This window comes from Panthera leo, chromosome D2 (genome assembly GCF_018350215.1).
Source record: "Panthera leo isolate Ple1 chromosome D2, P.leo_Ple1_pat1.1, whole genome shotgun sequence".
Lineage (NCBI taxonomy): Eukaryota > Metazoa > Chordata > Mammalia > Carnivora > Felidae > Panthera > Panthera leo.
In genome coordinates this window covers 13,014,589-13,035,473 of record NC_056689.1, presented here as the reverse complement: position 1 = coordinate 13,035,473, position 20,885 = coordinate 13,014,589, and the positions used below count along the sequence as shown (strand labels likewise).

Here is a 20,885-nt window from a genome sequence, read left to right as displayed (position 1 = left end):
AATGAGCCAACCAGGCACCCTGAAAAGTTAATTAACTTCTTGAGCCTCAGTTTCCCTAACAACAAAGGGGTGCAGTAACTCTCACGGAAGTGTTGTAAAAATTAAATGAGATAATGTGTATAAAGGTCCTGGTTTGGTATCCAAATAGTAGGCACTCAACAGCGACCAAAAGCAACAACCACAACAAATATGTGCTTTCAAAGGTGAAAGCCTACGTTACCATCAGTTAGTAACTTTGGGAAACGAATGCTGGAAGGTATCAGAACCCTTATTAACACCAATAAATTCCACAGCCGACAGACCTTGTATCACTTGCTAAATGTTCCAAAGAATGAAAGAGGAAGGCAATATTTCCAGTGAGGCAAAAAACAATCAAGTGAGAAGTCATGCAAATGGCTCATTTTTTACTGCTCTAAGGTCTGATGGGCAGGATTACGTTAAAAAAAAAACACACACAAAACACCAAAACTCAAAAACTGTCCTTAGAAAGAAGACAGCAGGGAAAGATCCTTTGTTTTTTGTCACCAGTTTCAAAGCTGGAGAGTTACAAGCTCATATATAGCTCTGATGAGGGATCCGTTCTATCTCTTCCGCCAATGGTGGGAACTGATCCAAAATATTTTCAAAAATAAATTCTTGAAGGTCAGAGATCTTTACTGTATGAAGTGCAATGTTTTTATATGCCACAGGACCTAGGTATTTAGTCAAAAGTCAACAAAAACATAATACTAATTAAAATAATATAAAGAAAATCTGGGGGACAGACAACAGGATACTTTAAGGACATTACCTTGAAACAATTCTAGGAATACAAGAATTTTTGTGTAGATACCTTATTTTCCACAATAGATATAGGTTTCTAAAAAAAAAAAAAATCAATCTAAATGGAATAAAGATACTTGTTATTTTAGCCTACTGTGAATCCTGTAGTGAAATGAATTCTTTTTTAAAGGCAAGAATTTATCTTTATGTAAATCCAAATCTTCCTAGACCAGCTTGCTTATAATGGACATTTATTGAACACCTATAATGTACACCTATATGTACAGAGTATCATTTTTTTAAATTTTTTAAGTTTATTTATTTTTGAGAGAGAGAGAGTGAAGGAGGGAGGGGCAGAGAGAGGGAGAGAGAGAATACCAAGTAGATTCTGTGCTGTCAGCGCTGAGCCCAATACCATGAACTGTGTGTGAGATCACAGCCTGAGCCAAAAACAAGAGTCAGGTGCTTAACTGAATGAGCCACCCAGGAGCCCCCAGAGTATCATTTTAATTCTCACAACCCCATGAGGTAGGTGGGGCTGGCTCCTTATTAAACAGAGAAGAGGCACAGAGAACTCAGTAACTTCTGCTAAGTCAAACAACTAGTAAACGGCTAGGCTAAGGTTTAATCCCAGGCAATTTAACCCCATTCTTTTTCCTTTAAAAAAATTTTTAATGTTTTTATTTATATTTGAGAGAAAGAGAAAGAGAGAGAGAGAGAGAGAGACAGATCACAAGTGGGGGAGGGGCAGAAAGAGGGAGACAGAATCCAAAGCAAGCTCCAGGCTCTGAGTTGTCAGCACAGAGCTTAACGCAGGGCTCAAAGTCATGAACTGCGAGATCGTGACCTGGGCCAAAGTCTGACTTTTTTTTTTTAATTTTTTTTTTAATGTTTATTTATTTTTGACATAGAGGGAAAGAGAGACAGAGAGAGAGAAAGAGACAGAGCATGAGTGGGGGATTGGCAGAGAGAGAGGGAGACACAATCTGAAGCAGGCTCCAGGCTCCGAGCTGTCAGCACAGAGCCCGATGCGGGGCTCAAACTCACAAACCGCGAGATCATGACCTGAGCCGAAGTCAGACGCTCAACCAACTGAGCCACCCAGGCACCCCAACTCCATTCTTTATCACTGTTCTATTAACAACACAGCTTGATGTAGCTCATGTGAGACTAAATTCTGATCTTGTATTTGTTAACACCAGTTCAAGCGGTGAATTAATGATAAGCAGATCACTGGAAATTCCGGTTAGCATGTTAATTTTTAAAAATTCATGGCCCAGGAACATTCTTTCTCAGATACGTGTAACCGTACACTGGAAGTTGTACCTACTGCTGGAACTAACTCTAAATGAGTCTGAATGTGGAGAACAGTTTAAACGCTTGTGCAAAATTGGCAATGATATCCCATTTCACCCCCTACTTTTTCAGAGAAATACTGATGGTAAGTACATTTTAGTGACAGAAATGAGGTGAATTTAGTAACCAGACGTAACTGACATTGATTCCACAACCAACAAGCAGCATGGGATTGATAACAAGGTATTTAAATTCCTTTTGCCTCGGTTTCCTAACTGGAAAAAAACTGATACCAAAAACTCTTTGGCGAGTCTATGTCATCTGTTTCAATATGTCTTCCGGAAAGATTAAAAGCTAAGGAAGAGCAAAATCACATTTAACCTAAACGCCTCATTTACCTGACATCATCAGAAAACAAGGTTGTTGCACAAAAGTAAAACCGTAAAGTCACTAAAACAACCCTTTACATGCCAAATACTGCTGCCTCATTTTTGGTAGATAATTAAATCTTAGAGAAATGGATTACCTAAAACATAATTTCACCTGTTCTTGGTGGAAAAGTCTTCATGAAAAATTTCTCCAATCTGTCCCTTGCTCATTAACTCTACCCTTGCTTCAATTCAGAATCTGATCTTTCACTGGACCATGAGAGGGGCATCTACCCAGTGAGCCCCGAGTACCGTATGAAGTGCTGAATCACTGCGTGCTACACCTGAAACTAATGTAACACTGTATATATGTTAACTACACTGGAATTAAAAAAAAAAAGATAATTGGGAAATCTCGAACACTAGATACTGGAAGGCATCATTAATTTTCCTAATTGCGATGATGGTTTTGCGGTCATGTTTTTTTTTTAACATCTATCTCTAGAGATAATATACTAAGATATTTATGGAGAGAATAAGTTATCTATGATTTGCTTCCAAATAAACCTGTGGGAAGAACTGGGTAGGAGTGTTTGTGAAAAATATTTAACTGTAGGTGTATGACTACATATTAATAGTTATAATCTTCTACTTCTGGGTATGTCTTAAACTTTTCATAATAAAAACTTAAAATATTGAAAAAGAAAAAAAAGCCCAAGAAACTCCAGGGCTATCCTAACAGCTTATTCCTGGTTTCTTCCTATCAGGCCAAACAAGATTTTTCTAAAAATAAATAAGTAAATAATAAAGATAACCATGTGGCAGGTGAAAATCCCATGGCTTCTGGTTGCAAATTACTTTTTGATCTCTCTGCCACTGCCAATCCTCTCTGCTTCTAATCCAGGTCTAAGCTGCTTGTGTTGAACTGCTTTCGTTCACATGCATTTCTCCCTTCCTAGCAGAAGAGAAGTACACAGGAGATTTTGGCCTTTTAAAAAAGCTTCTACTTCCTGGTGTGCCTGGGTGGCTCAGTCAGTTAAGCGTCCGACTTTGGTTCAGGTCATGATCTCATGGTTTGTGAGTTTGAGCCCCGAGTCGGGCTCTGTGCTGACAGCTCGGAGCCTGGAACCTGCTTTGGATTGTGTCTCCCTCTGTCTCTGCCCTTCCCCCACTCATGCTCTTTCTCTCGAAAATAATAAACATTAAAAAAATGTTTTTTAAAACCTTCTACTCCCAGATATATTGAAAAATAGGTTTCTAAAGATTCAGCCAAAAACCTGTTAGAAATAATAAACCAATTCAGTAAAGTTGCAAGATATACAATCTACAAAAATCAGTGGCACTTCTATATACTGATAACGAACTATCAAAGAAAAGAAATTGAGAAACGAATCCTACTGGGCCGCCTGGATGGCTCAGTCAGTTAAGAGTCAGAAAACTGATTTCAGCTCAGGTTATGATCCTGTGGTTTGTGAGTCCCAGCCTCACATCAGGCTCCATGCTGACAGTGTGGAGTCTGCTTGCTATTCTCTCTCTCCGTCCTTCTCCTGCTCTCGTGTTCTGTCTCTCTCGAAATAAATAAATTTAAAAAATTCTAAAAGAAACCAATTCTATTTACAATAGAATCACAAAGAATAAAATACCCAGGAATAAATTTAAACAAGAAGGTCAAAGACCTGCACACTGAAAGCTACAAGACCCTGATGAAAGAAACTAAAGTACACAGAAAATCAATGGAATGCTATTCTGTGCTCACAGGTTGGAAGAATTTTTACATGTCCACACTACCCAAAGCAATCTATAGATTCAATGCAATCCCTATCAAAATTCCAATGGCCCTTTTCACAGAAATATAACAAACAATGCTAACGTTTGTATGGAACCACAAAAGACCTTAAATAGCCAAACCAATCTTGGGGAAGAACAAAGCTGGAGGCATCGTGCAGTATAAGCTATTCTAAGAGGGATGATTATAGCAATACAAGCCTACCTCAACAAACAAGAAAAATCTCAAATAAATAATCTAATCTTATACCAAAGAAGCTAGAAGAACAAAATCCAAGGCCAATAAAAAGAAGGAAATAATAAAGATCAGAGCAGAAATAAATGATATACAGACTAGGGGCACCTGGGTGGCTCAGTTGGTTAAGTATCCGACTCCTGATCTCAGCTCAGGTCTTGATCTCAGGGTCGTGAGTTCAAGCCCTGCCTTGATCTCTGTGCTGGGTGTGAAGCATACTTAAAAAAAAAAAAAAAAAAAAAGATGTACAGACTAAGAAAACAATGGAACAGATCAATGAAACCAGGTGCTGGTTTCATTTGAAAACATGAACAAAATTGATAAACCTTTAGCTAGACTCATCAAAAAAGGGAGAAAAGACTCAAAATAAATACTATCAGAAATGAAGGAGGAGAAACAGCAACCAACACCACAGATATACAAAGGATTATAGGAACATATAAGGTTACTTGCCAACAAATCAGACAACCTAGAAGAAATGGGTAATTTCCTAGAAACATACAACCTTCCAAAACTGAATCAGTAAGAAAAAGAAAATTGAACAGACTGATTACTAGCAATGAAACTGAATCAGTAACCCAAAAACCAACCAAGTCCAGGACCAGATGGCTTCACAGGTAAATTCAAACAAACATTTAAAGACAAGGTAATATCTATTCCTCTCAAATACTCCAAAAATTGGAGAGGAAAGAAAACTTTCAAAATTATTCCACAAGACCAGCATTACTTCGATACCAAAACCAGATAAAGACAACTACAAAAAAAGAAAGCTACAGACCAAGGTCTCTGATGAACACAGATGCAAAAAATGTCAACAAAATATCAGCAAACCGACAATACATTAAAAAAACCTTTCACCACGACCAAGTGGGATTTATTCCAGGGATGCAAGAGTGGGTCAGTATTTGCAAATCAAATCAACACGACTGAAAGATATATGCACCCCTATGTTTATTGCTGCATGATATTTACAGCAGCCAGGATACAGAAGCAGTCTGAGTGTCCATCCATAGATGAATGAAGATGTGCTATGTATACACAATGGAATGTTACTCAGCCATAAAGGATGAGATCTTGCCATGTGTGACAACACGGATGGACCAAGAGGGTATAATGCTAAGTGAAATAAGTCAGAGAAAGATGAATACCACGTGCTTTCACTCATGTTTGGAATTTAAGAAACAAATGATGAAACAAAGAAAAAAAGAGACAGATGAAAAAGTAGACTTTTTTTTTAAATGTTTATTTTTGAGAGAGAGAGAGAGAATGAGAGACAGAGAATGCCAGTAGGGGAGGGGTAGAGAGAGAAGGGGACAGAGGATTAGAAGCAGGCTCTGCACTGACAGCAGAGAGCCTGACGTGGGGCTCGAATTCATGAACCATGACCTGAGCTGCAGTTGGGCGCTCAACCAACTGAGCCACCCAGGTGCCCCAGACCAGACTCTTAAATACGGCGAACAAACTGGTGGTTGCCAGAAGGGAGGCGGAGTCGCAGGTGAAAAAACTGAAAAACAAAAAACTGGAGGCATTACACTCCCTGATTTCAAACTGTATTACAAAGATACAGTAACCAAAACGGTATGGTTTTGGCATAAAAACTGACACACAGATCAATGGAATAGAGAGCCCAGAAATAAACCCACAATTATACGGTCAATTAATCTACAAAGGAGGCAAGACTATACAATAGAGAAAGGAGTCTCTTTAATAGATGGTGTTGGGAAAATTGGACAGTCACATGCAAAAGAATGACACTGGACCACTACCTTATACTATACACAATATCAACTCAAAATGGATCAAAGACTTGAACATAAGACCTGACACCATAAAACTCCTATAATAAAACATAGGTGGTAAGCTCCTTGACACTGGTTTTGTGGATGATTTTTTGGATTTGACACCGAAAGCAAATGCAACAAAAGCAAAAGTAAACATCGAACTAAAAAGCTTCTGCACAGCAAAGGAAACCATCAACAAAATGAAAAGGCAGTCTATGAATGGGAGAAAATAATTTGCAAATCATGGGTCTGATAAGGGGTTAATACTGAAAATATGTAAAAAAACAAAACAAAACAAAACAAAACAAAACAAAACTCTTACAACTCAATAACAAAAAACCCAAGTGGTCCAATTGAAAAATAGGCAGAAGATCTGAATAGACATATCTCCAAAGACAACATACAGATGGCCAACAGGTACATGAAAAGATGGCCGACATAACTCACCATCAGGGAAATGCAAATCAAAACCAAATGAAATACCACCTCACACCTGGCAGAACGGCTAGTATCAAAAAGACAAGAAACAACAAGTGTTGGTAACAAAGTGTAGAAAAAGGAAGGTTCCTGCACCGTCAGTGGGACTATAAGATGTTGTAACCATTGTATTAAGCAGCATGGAGCTTCCTCAAAAAATTAAAAATAGAACTACCACACGATCCAGTAATTCCACTTCTGGGTATTTATCCGAAGGAAACGAAAACAGTCACTGGAGAAGGTATCTGCACCCCCACGTTCACTGCAGCACTGTTTACGATGGCCAAGACATGGAAATAACCTGTGTTCGCTGACAGATATGAATGGATAAAGAAAACGTGTTCTATATAAATACAGTGGAATATTACCTGCCATAAAAAAGAAGAAGTCTTGCCATTTCTGACCATGTGGACAGACTTTGAGGGTGTTACGCTAAGTGAACCAAGTAAGACAAAGACAAAGTACGGTCTCACTTAAAATTTTTTTTTAATGTTTATTTATTATCGAGAGACAGAGAGACACAGAGCATGAGCAGGGGAGGGGCCAAGAGATGGAGAGACACAGAATCTGAAGCGGGCTCCGGGCTCTGAGCTGTCAGCACAGAGCCCGACACGGGGCTCAAACTCACAAATCGCAAGATCACGACCTGAGCCGAAGTCGGACGCTTAACTGACTAAGCTACCCAGGTGCCCCAGTACGGTCTTACTTTAAAAAAAAAAAAAAAGTTTATTTTTGAGAGAGAGAGCATGGGGGAGGGGCAGAGAGAGAGCGTCCCAAGCAGGCTCCATGGTGTCAGTGCAGAGCCCAATGGTGGGCTCCATCTCACGAACTGTGAGATCATGACCCGAGCTGAGATCGGGTGTTAACCAACTGAGCCACCCTGGGGGCCCTGGGCTCACTTTTATGTAGAATCTTAACAAAATAAAACACTGAACTCATATATAGAGAGAGAACAGATGGGTGGGGGGGGGGCAGCGGCCAAAATGGGTGAAGGTGGTCAAAAGGTACAAACTTTTGGTTAAGAAAATAAAGAAGTCATGGGATGTAATATACACCTTGTTGCTACACTTGATAATGCTGTAATGCACACTTAAAAGCTGCTAAGATAAGAGAGTACATCTTAAAGTTCTCATCACAAGAAAAAAATTGTAACTGTGTGGTGATGGACGTATACTGGACGTATTGTGTTCCTTCTGCAATATGTACACATACTGAATCAATGGCATACACCTGAAACTCATGTAGTAGGTCAATTATATCTCAATTAAAATAACAGGTTTCTTCTATCACATAACAGCAATGTAAATCAGTCCAAAAGACTCGTGAGTACTGCTTTCCCCGGCGGAAAACCCACAGTGGATGCTCAATGAATACCTGTGAAAGAATGCCCAAGTTCCTAACGCCCTTGAGCAATGCTGGCCTCCACACTTTCAGCACCCTCTGCTATATGTTGCAAGCGCCCTGTTTGATTCTGGTGTCTGAAGACAGGAAAAGAAGAAATGAAAAACTAAAAAGTAAACATGATACAACAAGACACAAAGATAATTCAGAGATAAAATGCAAGTAGCCAACAAACCTACGATAAAGTGTTCAATTCCACTCGGAAACAAGTTTGAATGAGAGCAATAAAATACCAATTTTTGCCTACATTCAGACCGACAAACATCTTCTTAAATAATACCTCAACAATTGGTATGTCAAGGAAGTGGTGGGAGTCATTTCAAGGAAATGGCTCCTCTCCTCCATCGCTGCTGGAATGTAATTTGGTCATCTTTTTCAGGACAATTTGCCAATACACAGGAAATACCTCAGAACTGTATAACTTCTGCCCAGCAATTCCATGTCTAAGAACTTATTTTTAGAAATAATCAGCGATGGGGGGGCACCTGGATGGCTCGGTTGGTTAAGTATGACTTTGGCTCAGGTCATGATCTCACCGCTCGTGAGTTCGAGCCCCGTGTCGGGCGCTGTGCTGACAACTTGGAGACTGGAGCCTGCTTCGGATTTTGTGTCTCCCTCTCTTTCTGCCCCTCCCCTGCTCGTGCTCTCTCAGAAATAAATAAACATGAAAAAAAATGAAAAAAAAAAACAAAACAGCAATGCACTAAAAGATCTCTGTCCATCACAGTATCATTTATCAACAGTGAAAAAGTTCAAAATACATACATTCGGGAATAAGGGATTAAATTACAGTGTATCTATATGCCAGAATATTATGCAGCCACTAAAACGATGTCGTAGAATTACGTTATACGGTTATTCACCATATTAAGGTAAGCAGATTGTAAGAACTATGTACACACCGTGTGGTCCCATTTATATAAAGCCCCAAAACAGGCAAATATCTGCCACTTGAGATCAGGGGAGTGGTCACCACTCTTGGCAGTGACGGAAGAGAGCATGAAGGGAGCTTCCGGCGTGCTGTCTCAGCTGGCTGTATTCAGCTTATGAAACTAGATCAAGCTACACATTTACATGCACTTTTCTGAATGTATATGATACATCGACACGATTTTTTAAAAATACTAATTTCCCTCAAACATGCACTGTAAGTATGTGCATTCAAAAACTGTAATATAGATCATTTTTCCTGTTTTTTAAAAATAATTTCAACTTTTCTACAAAGAACTTGTTTTGCTTCTATAAGACAAAATTTTAAATCATAGGGTCATCACGGAAGGTGATTACATGATCTATAGGTGACAAAATCATGCATACTTCCCAGTTTTATTCTCTTGATTCATTCCTCCCAATTACTAAGCACTTTCTCCTACATTCACTCTTCTAGATGGTAGATATATAGCAACAAACAAATCTTCATGTCAGGAATCATTCAAACCCCACACAATCTCCCTGAGGACAACAACATTTCTCTTCTCTAGTATGTAATATATCCTGAGGGTCTGGCAATCTGCTAGGCTCTGCACTTGGGAGTGGACATCCAAAAGTTTATTAGACCAAGGGAGGTTGACCTCAAAAAACTGTTTAAAACAGGCCCAAGGATTCTTTTTTTTTTTTTTTTTTTAATGTTTATTTCTTTTTGAGAGAGAGAGGGAGAGAGAGCATGCACGAGCAGGGGGGGGGACAAAAAGAGAGGGAGCCACAGAATCCAAAAAAAGCAGGCTCCAGGCTCTGACCTGTCGGCACAGAGCCTGACACCGGACTTGAACTCATGAACTGAACCATGAGATCATGACCTGAACCGAAGTCTGACGCTCACCCCAGGGAGCCACCCAGGTGCCCCTAGCCCCAAGGATTCCTAAGAATCAAACCAAAATTTCTGTTCTCACATGTACTCTCTCAGACGAATCAATCACAGATTGGTCACAAATAAGCAGAAATCCTGAAAATGAGGGAAACGGAAATTCATCACAGATCTGCTGATGAAGACAATCAGCATGCTCTCGCCAATTTCAGAAACCTCCCCAAACACCTCACTAGCACAAGAACCAGCCACCAGTCTCCTACTCCTCCTCTTTACAATTCATGGGAGTGTTTACTATGAATCAGGCACTTTTCTGGGTGTTTTACTAATTGAGTCTTCACAATAACCCTATGAGATCATCATTTTATAAATAAGGACACCAAAGCACGGAGACAAGATTAACATAAAGGGATAATTTTGGATGAACCAGCGCTAGGCAAGCTTGCAAAGCAGGCGCACTTTGTCTCTGGCCTTCTCCTGGCTCCATGTCTGTTTCAGTTCGACAGACTGTGAGGACCTGGGAGCAGGGACCGTGCGTCTAGAACCGTACCTAGCACTCCAAGCGATATGCTTCTTTCCTTTCTCTTTGCTTTCTTTCTCTCCAAACATCCCAGAAAGAGGAGGCTTCTTCTGTCTCATCATTTTTCTAAATTTATTGTCAAATAATTCCTGCTAAGGCATTACCCCAAATGAATTATGTTTATTAGATATACCCTGTATCTATATTCTCCAGTCCAGTGTCTCTGTCTCCAGTTTCCTCATCACCCCTAGGCGTGCTGCATTTCACAACAGACCTGCTTCCTCTTCAATAGTTGGTGACCATATTTCACGTGTCTAACGTGAGCCGCTATGTTAAAAAAAGCACCAGGTACTAACAGGACTTCCTCACTGCATTCAGGTCCCTGCCTCAACTAAGAAGTGTCCCCTGACCTATTTAAAACGGCAGTATACCATTCTCTAGCCTCTGACACTGCTTTATTTTTGTCATCCCACTTATCAGTATCCCCTATGATATTTACTAATTATTTTCTATGTTCTATCTCCCTTTCTAATTTGTAAACCGCATGACAGCAGGGACTTGATCTGGATTACTGTTGTTTATGCCACACCTACAACAGGGGTGGGCACAGAGTAGGCTCTCAGATATTTGCTCGATCGACTACAGATCAGAGGTTCTTTTTTAATATTCAGGGAAGGTAAATCTCCCTTTAAAAAAATACTGCCACAGGATGCCTGGGTGGCTCAGTCGGTTGAATTGGTTGAGCAGCCGACAGGCTCAGGTCATGATGTCACGGCTCATGAGTTCCAGCCCCGCATTGGGCTCGGAGCCTGCTTCAGATCCTCTGTCTCCCCCTGTCTCTGTCCCTCCCCTGCTTGTGCTCGCTTTCTCTCAAAAATAAATAAACATCAAAAAAAAAAAATACTTTATAAAAAAAAATACTGTCACAACTTAATGAGACTGAAGACAAAGGGGCAGAAAAGAGAACAAAAACAAATCTTGAAACATTAATTTGCTGGAAGAAACAAAATCTTGGGTTTTCTCTCTCACTTTAGGCTTAAGTATAAGAGCTGAAATGTAAAAATGTTCAAATGTTTTAGTTTGAGCATGGTGGTAACACAATGGGGAAAGGAGCCGCAGGAAATTTTAGCAATCGATAGGCTTCTACGGTCCTTAGTTTTGAAAAGTAAGTTAGGAGTCCTTCAGGTTTCATTTAGATTAAAATGCCTAATTTACCATCTAACCAGAGGCACAATATCCATCTAAAGTCAAAGTTAATTTATATAACTAGTACTGATTTCTTCACCTACAGCCTGCTCCTTTTCATGGCCTACATCCTAGTTTCCTAATCTAGCTTAGTCAAACTTCACAGCAGATAAGCGCATCATCCAAACACTACGGGGATAGGAGAAACTTCACTAAACTAAGAAATTGCCAGGCTGGCCTACTAAGTTTAAAGCTTGACGGGGTGCCTGGGTGGCCCAGTCAGTTAAGTGTGGGACTCTTGATTTCGGCTCAGGTCATGATCTCACAGTTCGTGGGTTTGAGTCCTGGGTGATGATGGCATGGAGTCTGCTGGAGATTTTTTCTCTCTCTCTAGATCTCTGCCTCTCCCCTGCTCGCATGCTCTATCGCTCTCAAAATACATAAATAAACTTAAAAAAAAAAAGGCTTGAAAGCCGACTTTTTGCTTGTTTCTTGAACCCCAAAAGACTACTAAGGTCATAAATATCCTAAGAATGCCCTGCAAGTAAATTCTAGTAGTGCTCCCTCATCATACAAAAAAGGAAAGAAACTTGTATAACACAAACCTAACAGACGTTACAAAGTATTTTATATCTATTGCACCCTTTCCTTAGATCAGTTTTAAAAACCCTAAACCAACCAACCAACCAACCAAAAAACCCCAAACCCCAACCTGTTAACAGGTAAAATGCCCTATAACAACTTTATTTTCCTTAAATAATTTAAACAGTATTTTAATTCTATTCAGGTCACACAAACAGCTTTTTCAAAGAGCTTGTGGTTCGCCTAATAGGAAAAGATTCTAAGAGACTGTTACCAGAATAAAGAACCCCAATTCCAACAACGAGATTGCTTTGAGGATTGCCCAATTAGTTTCTATGCTTTCTACTAAAAAGTTAAGGCACGGACCCGTCTCAGAATTGCAAATACTCAATTCTAATTCTTTAAACTTTTGGATAAGAAAACAGCTGTTTTGGGGAGAAGTGGTAAGGAAAAAACTCCCCAAGTAGTTAGAACACAAGACAACTATTTCCTCAGTTTAAAAACAGCCTTCTAGGTTTCTTTCTATGTCCTAAGGCAAGCCCTTAAAAAAGAAGACAAGATAAAAAAAGGAAACCCATTAACAAAAAAAGCCCACTGGGTCCCAACTATGGACAAAGCACTCGACTGGGCTGTGAAATGATCAAGATTTCACTCCCCTGGGAGAGTAAGCTTTAGAACAAGTGGATACGATCGCTAGAGAATTTTCTATTTTCACGTATACTTCATTAATAGGCTTTGCGAGCCAAACTCCCAGAAACAATTCCTCTCGTATCCATGCCCTATTTCACGTCCAGATTTGTTTCACCGACTTGCATCATAGTTTTCAAAGAAAACAAAAAGGAGTATACTCTTAAGGCAAAGTTCCCGTGAAAAGCAAGACCCAGCCTTTTCAGACACGCACAGGCATCGCCCATGACACTAAGACCTCCAAGTCTAGACCGAGTTAAGTCCAACAGCTTGGGGAGGGAGCAGGCAGCCTGGCACCCGAGCCCGGGCGCACGCAGCCGCCGCCTGCGGCTGAAGGACACAAGGTTTTGCTCCCAGGGCCAGCGGGCAGGAGGCGGACAACTCCGACCAGGCCTGGGGGACAGACGAAGGACTCGCGGTGGCGGTGCCCATAAAGGAAAGCGGGAGGTGAGAAGCGGCGGGGACACGCACCGAGAAACGCGCCCTCAAGTTTGCCCGATTCAACGCCCCGGGGATGAAAAGAGCCATTTGTCTCGTGTGGGGACGGTCGCGTTCGGCCCGTCCCCCCCCTGCGGGACTCCCGGCGGGGCTCCGCGGAGGAAGCCGCCCGGGGGGGGGGGGGGGGGTGGGCTCGGAGTCGGCCTCCCGCCCCTCGCGGCCTCTCGGCCCGCCGGGCCCCAGGACCTCACCTGCGGGGCCGGCCCCGGAGGCGCGGGCGGGCGGCGGGGAGCGCAGCCGCAGCCAGAGGTGCAGCGCGGCCCCGAGCACACACGGGCACAGCAGCACCAGCCAGTTTCGCATTGGCCGCCCCCGCCGGCTCCACCTCGCGCCCCCGCCGCGCGCCGGGCTCTCCCGCGTCCCGGCGGAGAGGGAGGGGACCGGCGAAGAGAAAGGCCGAGGGGCGGCGGCCGACGCACGCGCGACCACTCTGGGCACGCCTGCCCTCGGGCCTGCCGCCGTCCGGACTCCTGGCGGCTCCGGCCCCGCGCCTCAGGTTCCTCCAACCGCGGGCGGCGCCGGCTCAGCCGGCCAGGCCCCGCCCCCTCCGCTTGGCCTACCCCCTCTCCCCCTCCCCGGGCCCGCCCACCTTTCGTCTCACTCGCCCCGCCCCCTTCTCGCGTCCCCTCCCGCGCCTGCAGGCCAGTCGGGAGCTGAAGTCCCGCTCTGGGCCCAGGCAGGGGGCGCACCCCAGTGAGCCAGAGGCTCGGAAACCACATTTCCCATAACCGCGTGCACTTGCTTCCGTCACTCGGCGGTCGCGGAGGCGAAGCGCGAAGCCCCACAGGGAGCATGCGCATCCCTTCTCAACGCCTACTGCCCCCTGACGGCCGAGGGGAGGCGGTGCCGGTCGCCCCTGTGCTCAGAGGCTGACTGACGGGACCGGCCGAAGGAAACAGCTGCCGAGGCGAAGGCTCCCGGCTGCCTCGGATTTAAAGACCTGCGTGACGCTAGGTTTCGATCACGCAGAGCTCCACTGTGCGAATGCTGACCTTCCCTGGGAGTTGGGATCCTGCTGACGTTTCCTTGGCCCGAGAGCAGGCCGAGGCAGTCCGAGGCGTGTGTCTTCAGCGGTGAATCATCCGTCAAGTGCTAGTGCTGGTGCGCCGTGTACCCGGCTCCTTGCCCGGCCCTGTCCTCCGGGAGCTCTGGTTGGGGCCGCACCCCGGGGTCCAGCTGTGGGGCAGGACAGCTGCGGTCCAGTAGGAGGTGAAATTCCACGTGCTCCCGATTCAGACGGGGGAGGGGGGCAAGGTGGCCCCTCCCCCAGGACGGAGCCGTGGCGCGGGCCGCGCGGGTCCCGTGGGAGGGATCCGAGCAGCCCTCCTCGGAGACCGGGCCCTGCCCGGCGTCGTGCAGCGCGGCCCCGGGGGCAGGAACCCCCGGGCCCGCGCAGGGCCAGACACGCGAGGGCCCCCGGTTGAGGCGCGAGGCAGTCGGGGCGCACGTGCTACAAAGGGGAGGGAAGGATGAAAAGGAACACCTGGGGTTGGGTTGGGTTTTTTTTTTTTCCGTTTCGTTTTTGGTTTTTCCTTTTTTTCTTTTTCTTTCCTTTTTTTTTTTTTTTCAATTCCCACAAGTTGTGGCACCAGAAGGTAACTATGCTGTCGAGTAAAGTCTTGGTCGAAAGCGATAGAAAATCCATTTCAAACACGCTTAAGGGGGAAAAAAAGCTAATTTATTCAAGTAACTCAGGAGGAGTCTGGCAGTACCGGAGTCTTATTGAGTGGCAATGTAATCGCAGCAAAACAACCTTCTATTAAAATCACATTTTTAGGGGCGCCTGGGTGGCTCAGTCGGTTAAGCGGCCGACTTCGGCTCAGGTCACGATCTGGAGGTCCCGAGTTCGAGCCCCGCTTCGGGCTCTGTGCTGATGGCTCAGAGCCTGGAGCCTGTTTCAGATTCTGTGTCTCCCTCTCTCTCTGCCCCTCCCCTGTTCATGCTCTGTCTCTCTCTGTCTCAAAAATAAATAAACGTTAAAAAAAAAAATAAAATCACATTTTTTAAAAAGTACACTCCACACCCAAAGTGGGGCTTGAACTCAAGACCCTGAGATTAAGAGTCACACGCTCTACCAACTGAGCCAGCCAGGCGCCCCTAAAATTACTTTGTATTCAAGTGTTTTGTAATGTTGTTTGTATTTAATTTTAAAATCTCTTTTGATTTAATAGTTGTATAAAATCTGTACGTCTGTACTTAAAAACAATGTAATGAATGTGGGGTGTGAAATATCTTTTTCCCTTTAAAGGGATTTGTATATTTTTTAGCTAATCTATTGCTACCTAACAAATTATTCCAAAACTTTTATTTGTTTTAAAATGTTTATTTATTTTGAGAGAGTGCATGCAAGCAGGGGAGGGCCAGAGAGAGAGGGGGAGAGAGAGAATCCCAAGCAGGCTCCACGCAGAACCAGACAGGGCTTGATCCCACAACGGGTGAGATTAGGACCTGAGCTGAAACCAAGAGTTGAACACTTAACCAACTGAGTCACCCAGGCACCCCACTCCAACACTTTAAAACGTCAATAATTATTTATTATCTCTTAACAATTTCTGTGAGTCAGGAACTTGGGGGCTAGGTTCTGGTTCAGGGTCTCCCGTAAAGCTGCTGGGGCTGTGGTCATCCGAAGGCTTGACTGGTGCTGGAGAATCGGCTTCCTAGGTGGTTCACTTCCATGGTTAGCAAAGTGGTTCTGCCTTTTGGCCTAAGCTCCTCTCTGAGTGGGTTTCTCCCACAAGACGCTTTAATGTCCCCACACCATAGTGGCTTGCTTCCCCAAGAGCTGGAGATCCAAGAGACCAGCACAGATGCGGTGATGCCTTTTATGAAGGATCCCTGCTTCGCTCAGCTTCGCTGAGTACAGTATTCTTGGTTGACAATTTTATTCATTTTTTTTAAGATTTTATTTTTGAGTGTTCTCTACACCCAATATGGGGCTTGAACCCATATTGTCCGGAAGAGGATGTCAGAGTCCTGACATCAGGAGTCACACAATCCACTGACTAAGCCAGCCAGGTGCCCCTCTTGGCTGACAGTTTAGTTTTTTTCCTCCAATATTTTGATTAGGCCAACCTATTTTCTGTTGGGCCAAAATGTTGAGAAACTTGTTCATAGTCTGACAAGGGTTTCCTGGTAACTTCTCTCTTTTCTATTTTTGCTTTTCCACTTCTTTCTTTGTCTTGGAGTTTTGACAATTGAATTATAATGTATCTATCTGGAGTTCTTTGGGCCTCATGGATCTGGATGTCCATTTCTCTTTCCAGGTGTGGGAAATTTTTAGCCATTATTGCTTTATTTTTTTATTTAAAAAAAAAATTTTTTTTAAACGTTTATTTATTTTTGAGACAGAGAGAGACAGAGCATGAACAGGGGAGGGGCAGAGAGAGAGGGAGACACAGAATCTGAAACAGGCTCTAGGCTCTGAGCTGTCAGCACAGAGCCCAACACGGGGCTCAAACTCACAGACCATGAGATTGTGACCTGAGCCGAAGTCGGATGCTTAACCCATCAAGCCACCCAGGCGCCCCAGCCATTATTGCTTTAAATAGATTTTCTGACCCTTCCTCTTTTTCTGCTCCTTTTGGAATTCCCATAATATGAATGCTGCTTCTGTTCATTGTGCCCCATATATCTTGCAGTTTTCTTTACTCTTTTTCATTCTTTTCCCTTTTGTTTTGTTTTTTTTTGTTTGTTTGTTTGTTTGTTTTTTTGCTCCTCTGACTGCATAATTTCTGATATCCTATCTTCCTGGCTGCTGATTCTTTCTTCTGCATGGTTCTTATTTTGAAATTCTACTGAATTTTCCAGTTCAGTTACTGTATTTTTCAGCTGTAGGAATTTTTTTTTATGGTGTCTACTGCTTTTTTGATCTTCTCCTTTTGTTCACACAGTTTCCCCGACTTTTCTGTCTCTGTGTATTCTTGTGGATCATTTTTCAAGAGGATTATTCTGAAATTCTTTGTCTGACAGTTCATAGATCTTCATTTCCTTAAGACCAGTTATTAGAGTTTTACTAGTTTCCTTTAGTGGTTTTTTGCAATTCTTGATTCCTTACATTGCTGCCTACACAGTTGAGTCATCAGGCTCCTCTTCCGGACTTTATAGTTTTACTTTGGCAGAGACAGAGCTCTTCACCAGTCAGCTCAGTTTGGGTTTCTGGGTGTGTATGCTGGTAATGTCCTTGTGCAAGTGGGGCCTGCTATTATGGTCTATTTTGGGGCAGAGCAAGCTCTGGGGTTAGGGATGGGAGGGTGGGGAGAGCCAGTGGCTGAGAATCAGTGGATAGGGCTGTGGGCTTGGTTCCCTTCCCAAGCGAGGCTGTAAGTCGCCTGGGCTCTCTGGTCAGACTTACTAGATGGTTGGAACTGTACTATATTCAGTGGTGGATGGGACTATGCATTAGCCTCCCTGCCCTGGCTGGGCAGCAGGATGAGCCCCAGGGCCTGTATGACTGACTGGTGAATCAGGCAAGAGCATGCAATGAATTCCCGGGTCAGGTGAGACTACCAGTTTTGTTCCGCAGATGGGGGAAGCCATGGGCTGTGCCCTCTGTTCAAAGGCTACTGCGCATAGGGCTGCTGAACGGGCTTCACAGCTCTCTGTGTGCTCTGGTAAAGTTCCCTGGTTGGGCCGGCTGACGGCCTTATCCAGCAATGAGCGGGGCTATGGGAGAAGCAGCTCTAAAACTGGTAAAGCTCTTTGATGATTGTCTTAACTTAAGCCTCCCTGCATCCCAAGTTCCCTGCTAAAGAGGGACACCGGTTTGCTCTGGGATGACTGCCTCTGCCTGCCCCTCTCTCGGCTCAAGCACTGCTGGGCTGCACAGCTTCCGTGAGTCGTCTGCTGCCTGCTTGGATGGGCCCCCCCCCACCCCCACCCCCAAGACCCTCTCCACAGCAGGGGGGCTGTGACTCAGCACTTTGCCTGGGCGTGGGCCAACTGGGCTCTAGGGCTGGCGCAACTTCTCGTCTGGGGATCAGGATCAGGCAGCTCGGCTCCCTGCCAAGCCCCCTGGTCAGAGTGCACCCCGGACTTGCAGATGAACAAAGCCGCAATTGGGGATTACTACAGAGGCACCGCAGGCGTGCACTTGGTCTGTAAAGATCTGTGTGCTGGTTGTTGCGAGTCCTGCCCCCCTTTCTCCATCACAGTCAGATTCCCAGTGATTAAGCAGATTACCCCGCAATCCCCGTGGTGCAAGGTTAGAGTCGGGGCTCCTTCAGAGGGACTCACAATGCTGGTGGGGGCTGGTTGTGGCTCCTGGGTTCTCTTTTCCTACCAGACACCTGGGGGCTCAGAGACCACCTCTCTGTGTGGTGTGGCCCTGGCCTGGGGGAGAGCAACGTGGTCAACGTGTAGCCATTTCTTTACCCTTATAACACAGTGCATCTTGGTCTCTGAAGCACAGGGGTGCTTTAGCCTCACCTCCCGGTTCTAGGAGTCCCTGAGGTGTCTTCTTGAATAGTTATTGGTTGTTCTTCTTATGAGGAGGAGCAAAGTCAAGAACAACCTATGTCACCACCTTGGTGATGGCACCTTTCCTTTTACCAATAAAAGATAAAATTCGCCAGTGCCTGGGTGGCTCAGTCATTAAGCATCTGACTTCAGCTCAGGTCATGATCTCGCAGTTTGTGAGTTCGAGCCCCCATCGGGCTCTGAGCTGTCAGCAGATTCTGCTTCAGATTCTGTGTCTCCTTCTCTCTCTGCCCCTCCAATGCTCATGCTCTCTCTGTCTCTCAAAAATAAATAAACATTAAAAAATTAAAAAAAAAAAAAGGATGAAATTCTTGGGTTGCCTGGGTGGCTCAGTTGGTTAAGTGTTCAACTCCTGTTTTCGGCTCAGGTCATGATCTCACAGTTGGTGAATTCCAGCCCTGTGCTTAGGATTCTCTCTTTCCCTCTCTTTCTGCCCCTCCCCTGCTCACATGCGCTCTCTCTCTCTTTCTCAAAATAAACTTTAAAAAAAGATGAAATTCTGTCTTTCTCCTAATACAGAATAATTTCTATTAATTTTACCACTTCAGGATCAGCCCAGGCATTGCCACACACACACATTCCTTATTTGTATATATAAACTTTTAGTCAACTCCGATTTCGATACATCTTGGGGAACCTTGCTATTGAACACTGTAAATATTTAAAAACTATTACAACTGATGCCAGATTTCTTCTTATCAAAGATAAGACCAGAGATGTCCAAAGATAAAAAATTTTGTAAGTTCAGAATGGCACAGTGAAAGAGGACACATTATTCAGGCAATCTTGGCAGAATCTAATGTCATAAAATTTAAAAGTCAGAAAACTCTGTAAGAGAAAAAAGGGGAATATTCTCCACAGGTCCATCAGATAAATCTGAATTCAAAACCCAGATCTGCTATATGATTAGCTATATGACCTTCAGCAAAGAAAGTACTTAACATCTTTAGGTTTCAGATTCCTGATCTATGAAACGAGACTCACAGGGCATACTTCAGTGAGTTGTTTTGAATCTTAAATGAGAAAACATACGGGTAAAGTCTATAAATGTTAGTTTCTCCTTCTCCTCTAGACATGAAAATGAAAGCATCTAAAGTAAAATTAGGCATATTAGGGGCGCCTGGGTGGCTCATCAGTTAAGCCTCTGACTTCGGCTCAGGTCATGATCTTGCACTCTGAGTTCGAGCCCCACGTCAGGCTCTGTGCTGACAGCTCAGAGCCTGGAGCCTGCTTCAGATTCTATGTCTCCTTCTCTCCCTGCCCCTCTGCCTCTCATGCTCTCTCTCTCTCACAAAAATAAACATTACAAAATTTAAAAATTAATAAATAAAAGTAGGCATATGCAAACTTAACCTTTGGAAAATACATCACAAAAATGAAATTAATTCTACCAACAGCTTTAAAACGAACAAACAAGCAGCAAAAGGATCAGGCATACCTTAATTTGGTAGTTTTTCAACTTTCCATCCCAGATTCCAATTGTTCAAGTACATCTGGACACGGGGAGAAATTTCCCTACAAGGGAATGTGGGGACAAAAGTTGGCATTGTTTAGATTAGGGCCAGCATTCCAACTCCTTCTGCTGAGTCTTCTGCCTTTTTTCATTTAATGAAGTCTATTACTGTGTAACTTCCTCCATTCCCTCTTAGCTTAATGGAAATGCTAAAAGCAATCCCCAATATCAACATATCAAATAGCCTGGGCGGTAGTCTCAGTCCTAGATGAGTCTACCTACCTGCTGTGGGGGCCTTGCTACATTACAGAGGTCATGGTTGCAGACACACCCTTTGGCCAAGGGAGTTGGCAAAGCCAGAGTCACTAATGGCACTGACGACAAACAGGAAGTGTCCGATGACTCTGTAAGACTCCTTAAAATGCCCTTAATACTAGGAAGTTGTGGCTTTCTGCTGATATCATGGGCTAAATTGTTGGGGGTGGTGGTGGTTGGCTTTTTAAGTTTTTATTTTAATTCCGGCTAGTTAGCATACAGTGTAAAATTAGTTTCAGGTACACATTATAGTGATTCAAC

At 43.8% G+C, this 20,885-nt stretch overlaps 1 protein-coding gene across 3 annotated transcripts in view; it reads right to left on the bottom strand.

Moving 5' to 3' along the window:
• B3GALNT2 (beta-1,3-N-acetylgalactosaminyltransferase 2) overlaps positions 1-20,682 on the bottom strand; it is a 63,867-nt gene extending 43,185 nt beyond the window's left edge. For 2 of the 3 annotated variants that reach the window (XM_042909401.1, XM_042909402.1), the window contains exon 1: positions 13,573-13,880. In XM_042909401.1, the coding sequence (XP_042765335.1) occupies positions 13,573-13,684 (112 nt within the window). In that variant the 5' untranslated portion in view covers positions 13,685-13,880. Of the gene's footprint in view, positions 1-13,572; positions 13,881-20,294; positions 20,372-20,591 lie in introns of those variants that run through there. The other variant, XM_042909403.1, reaches the window with a different exon arrangement.
• Positions 20,683-20,885: the final 203 nt, after the last annotated feature.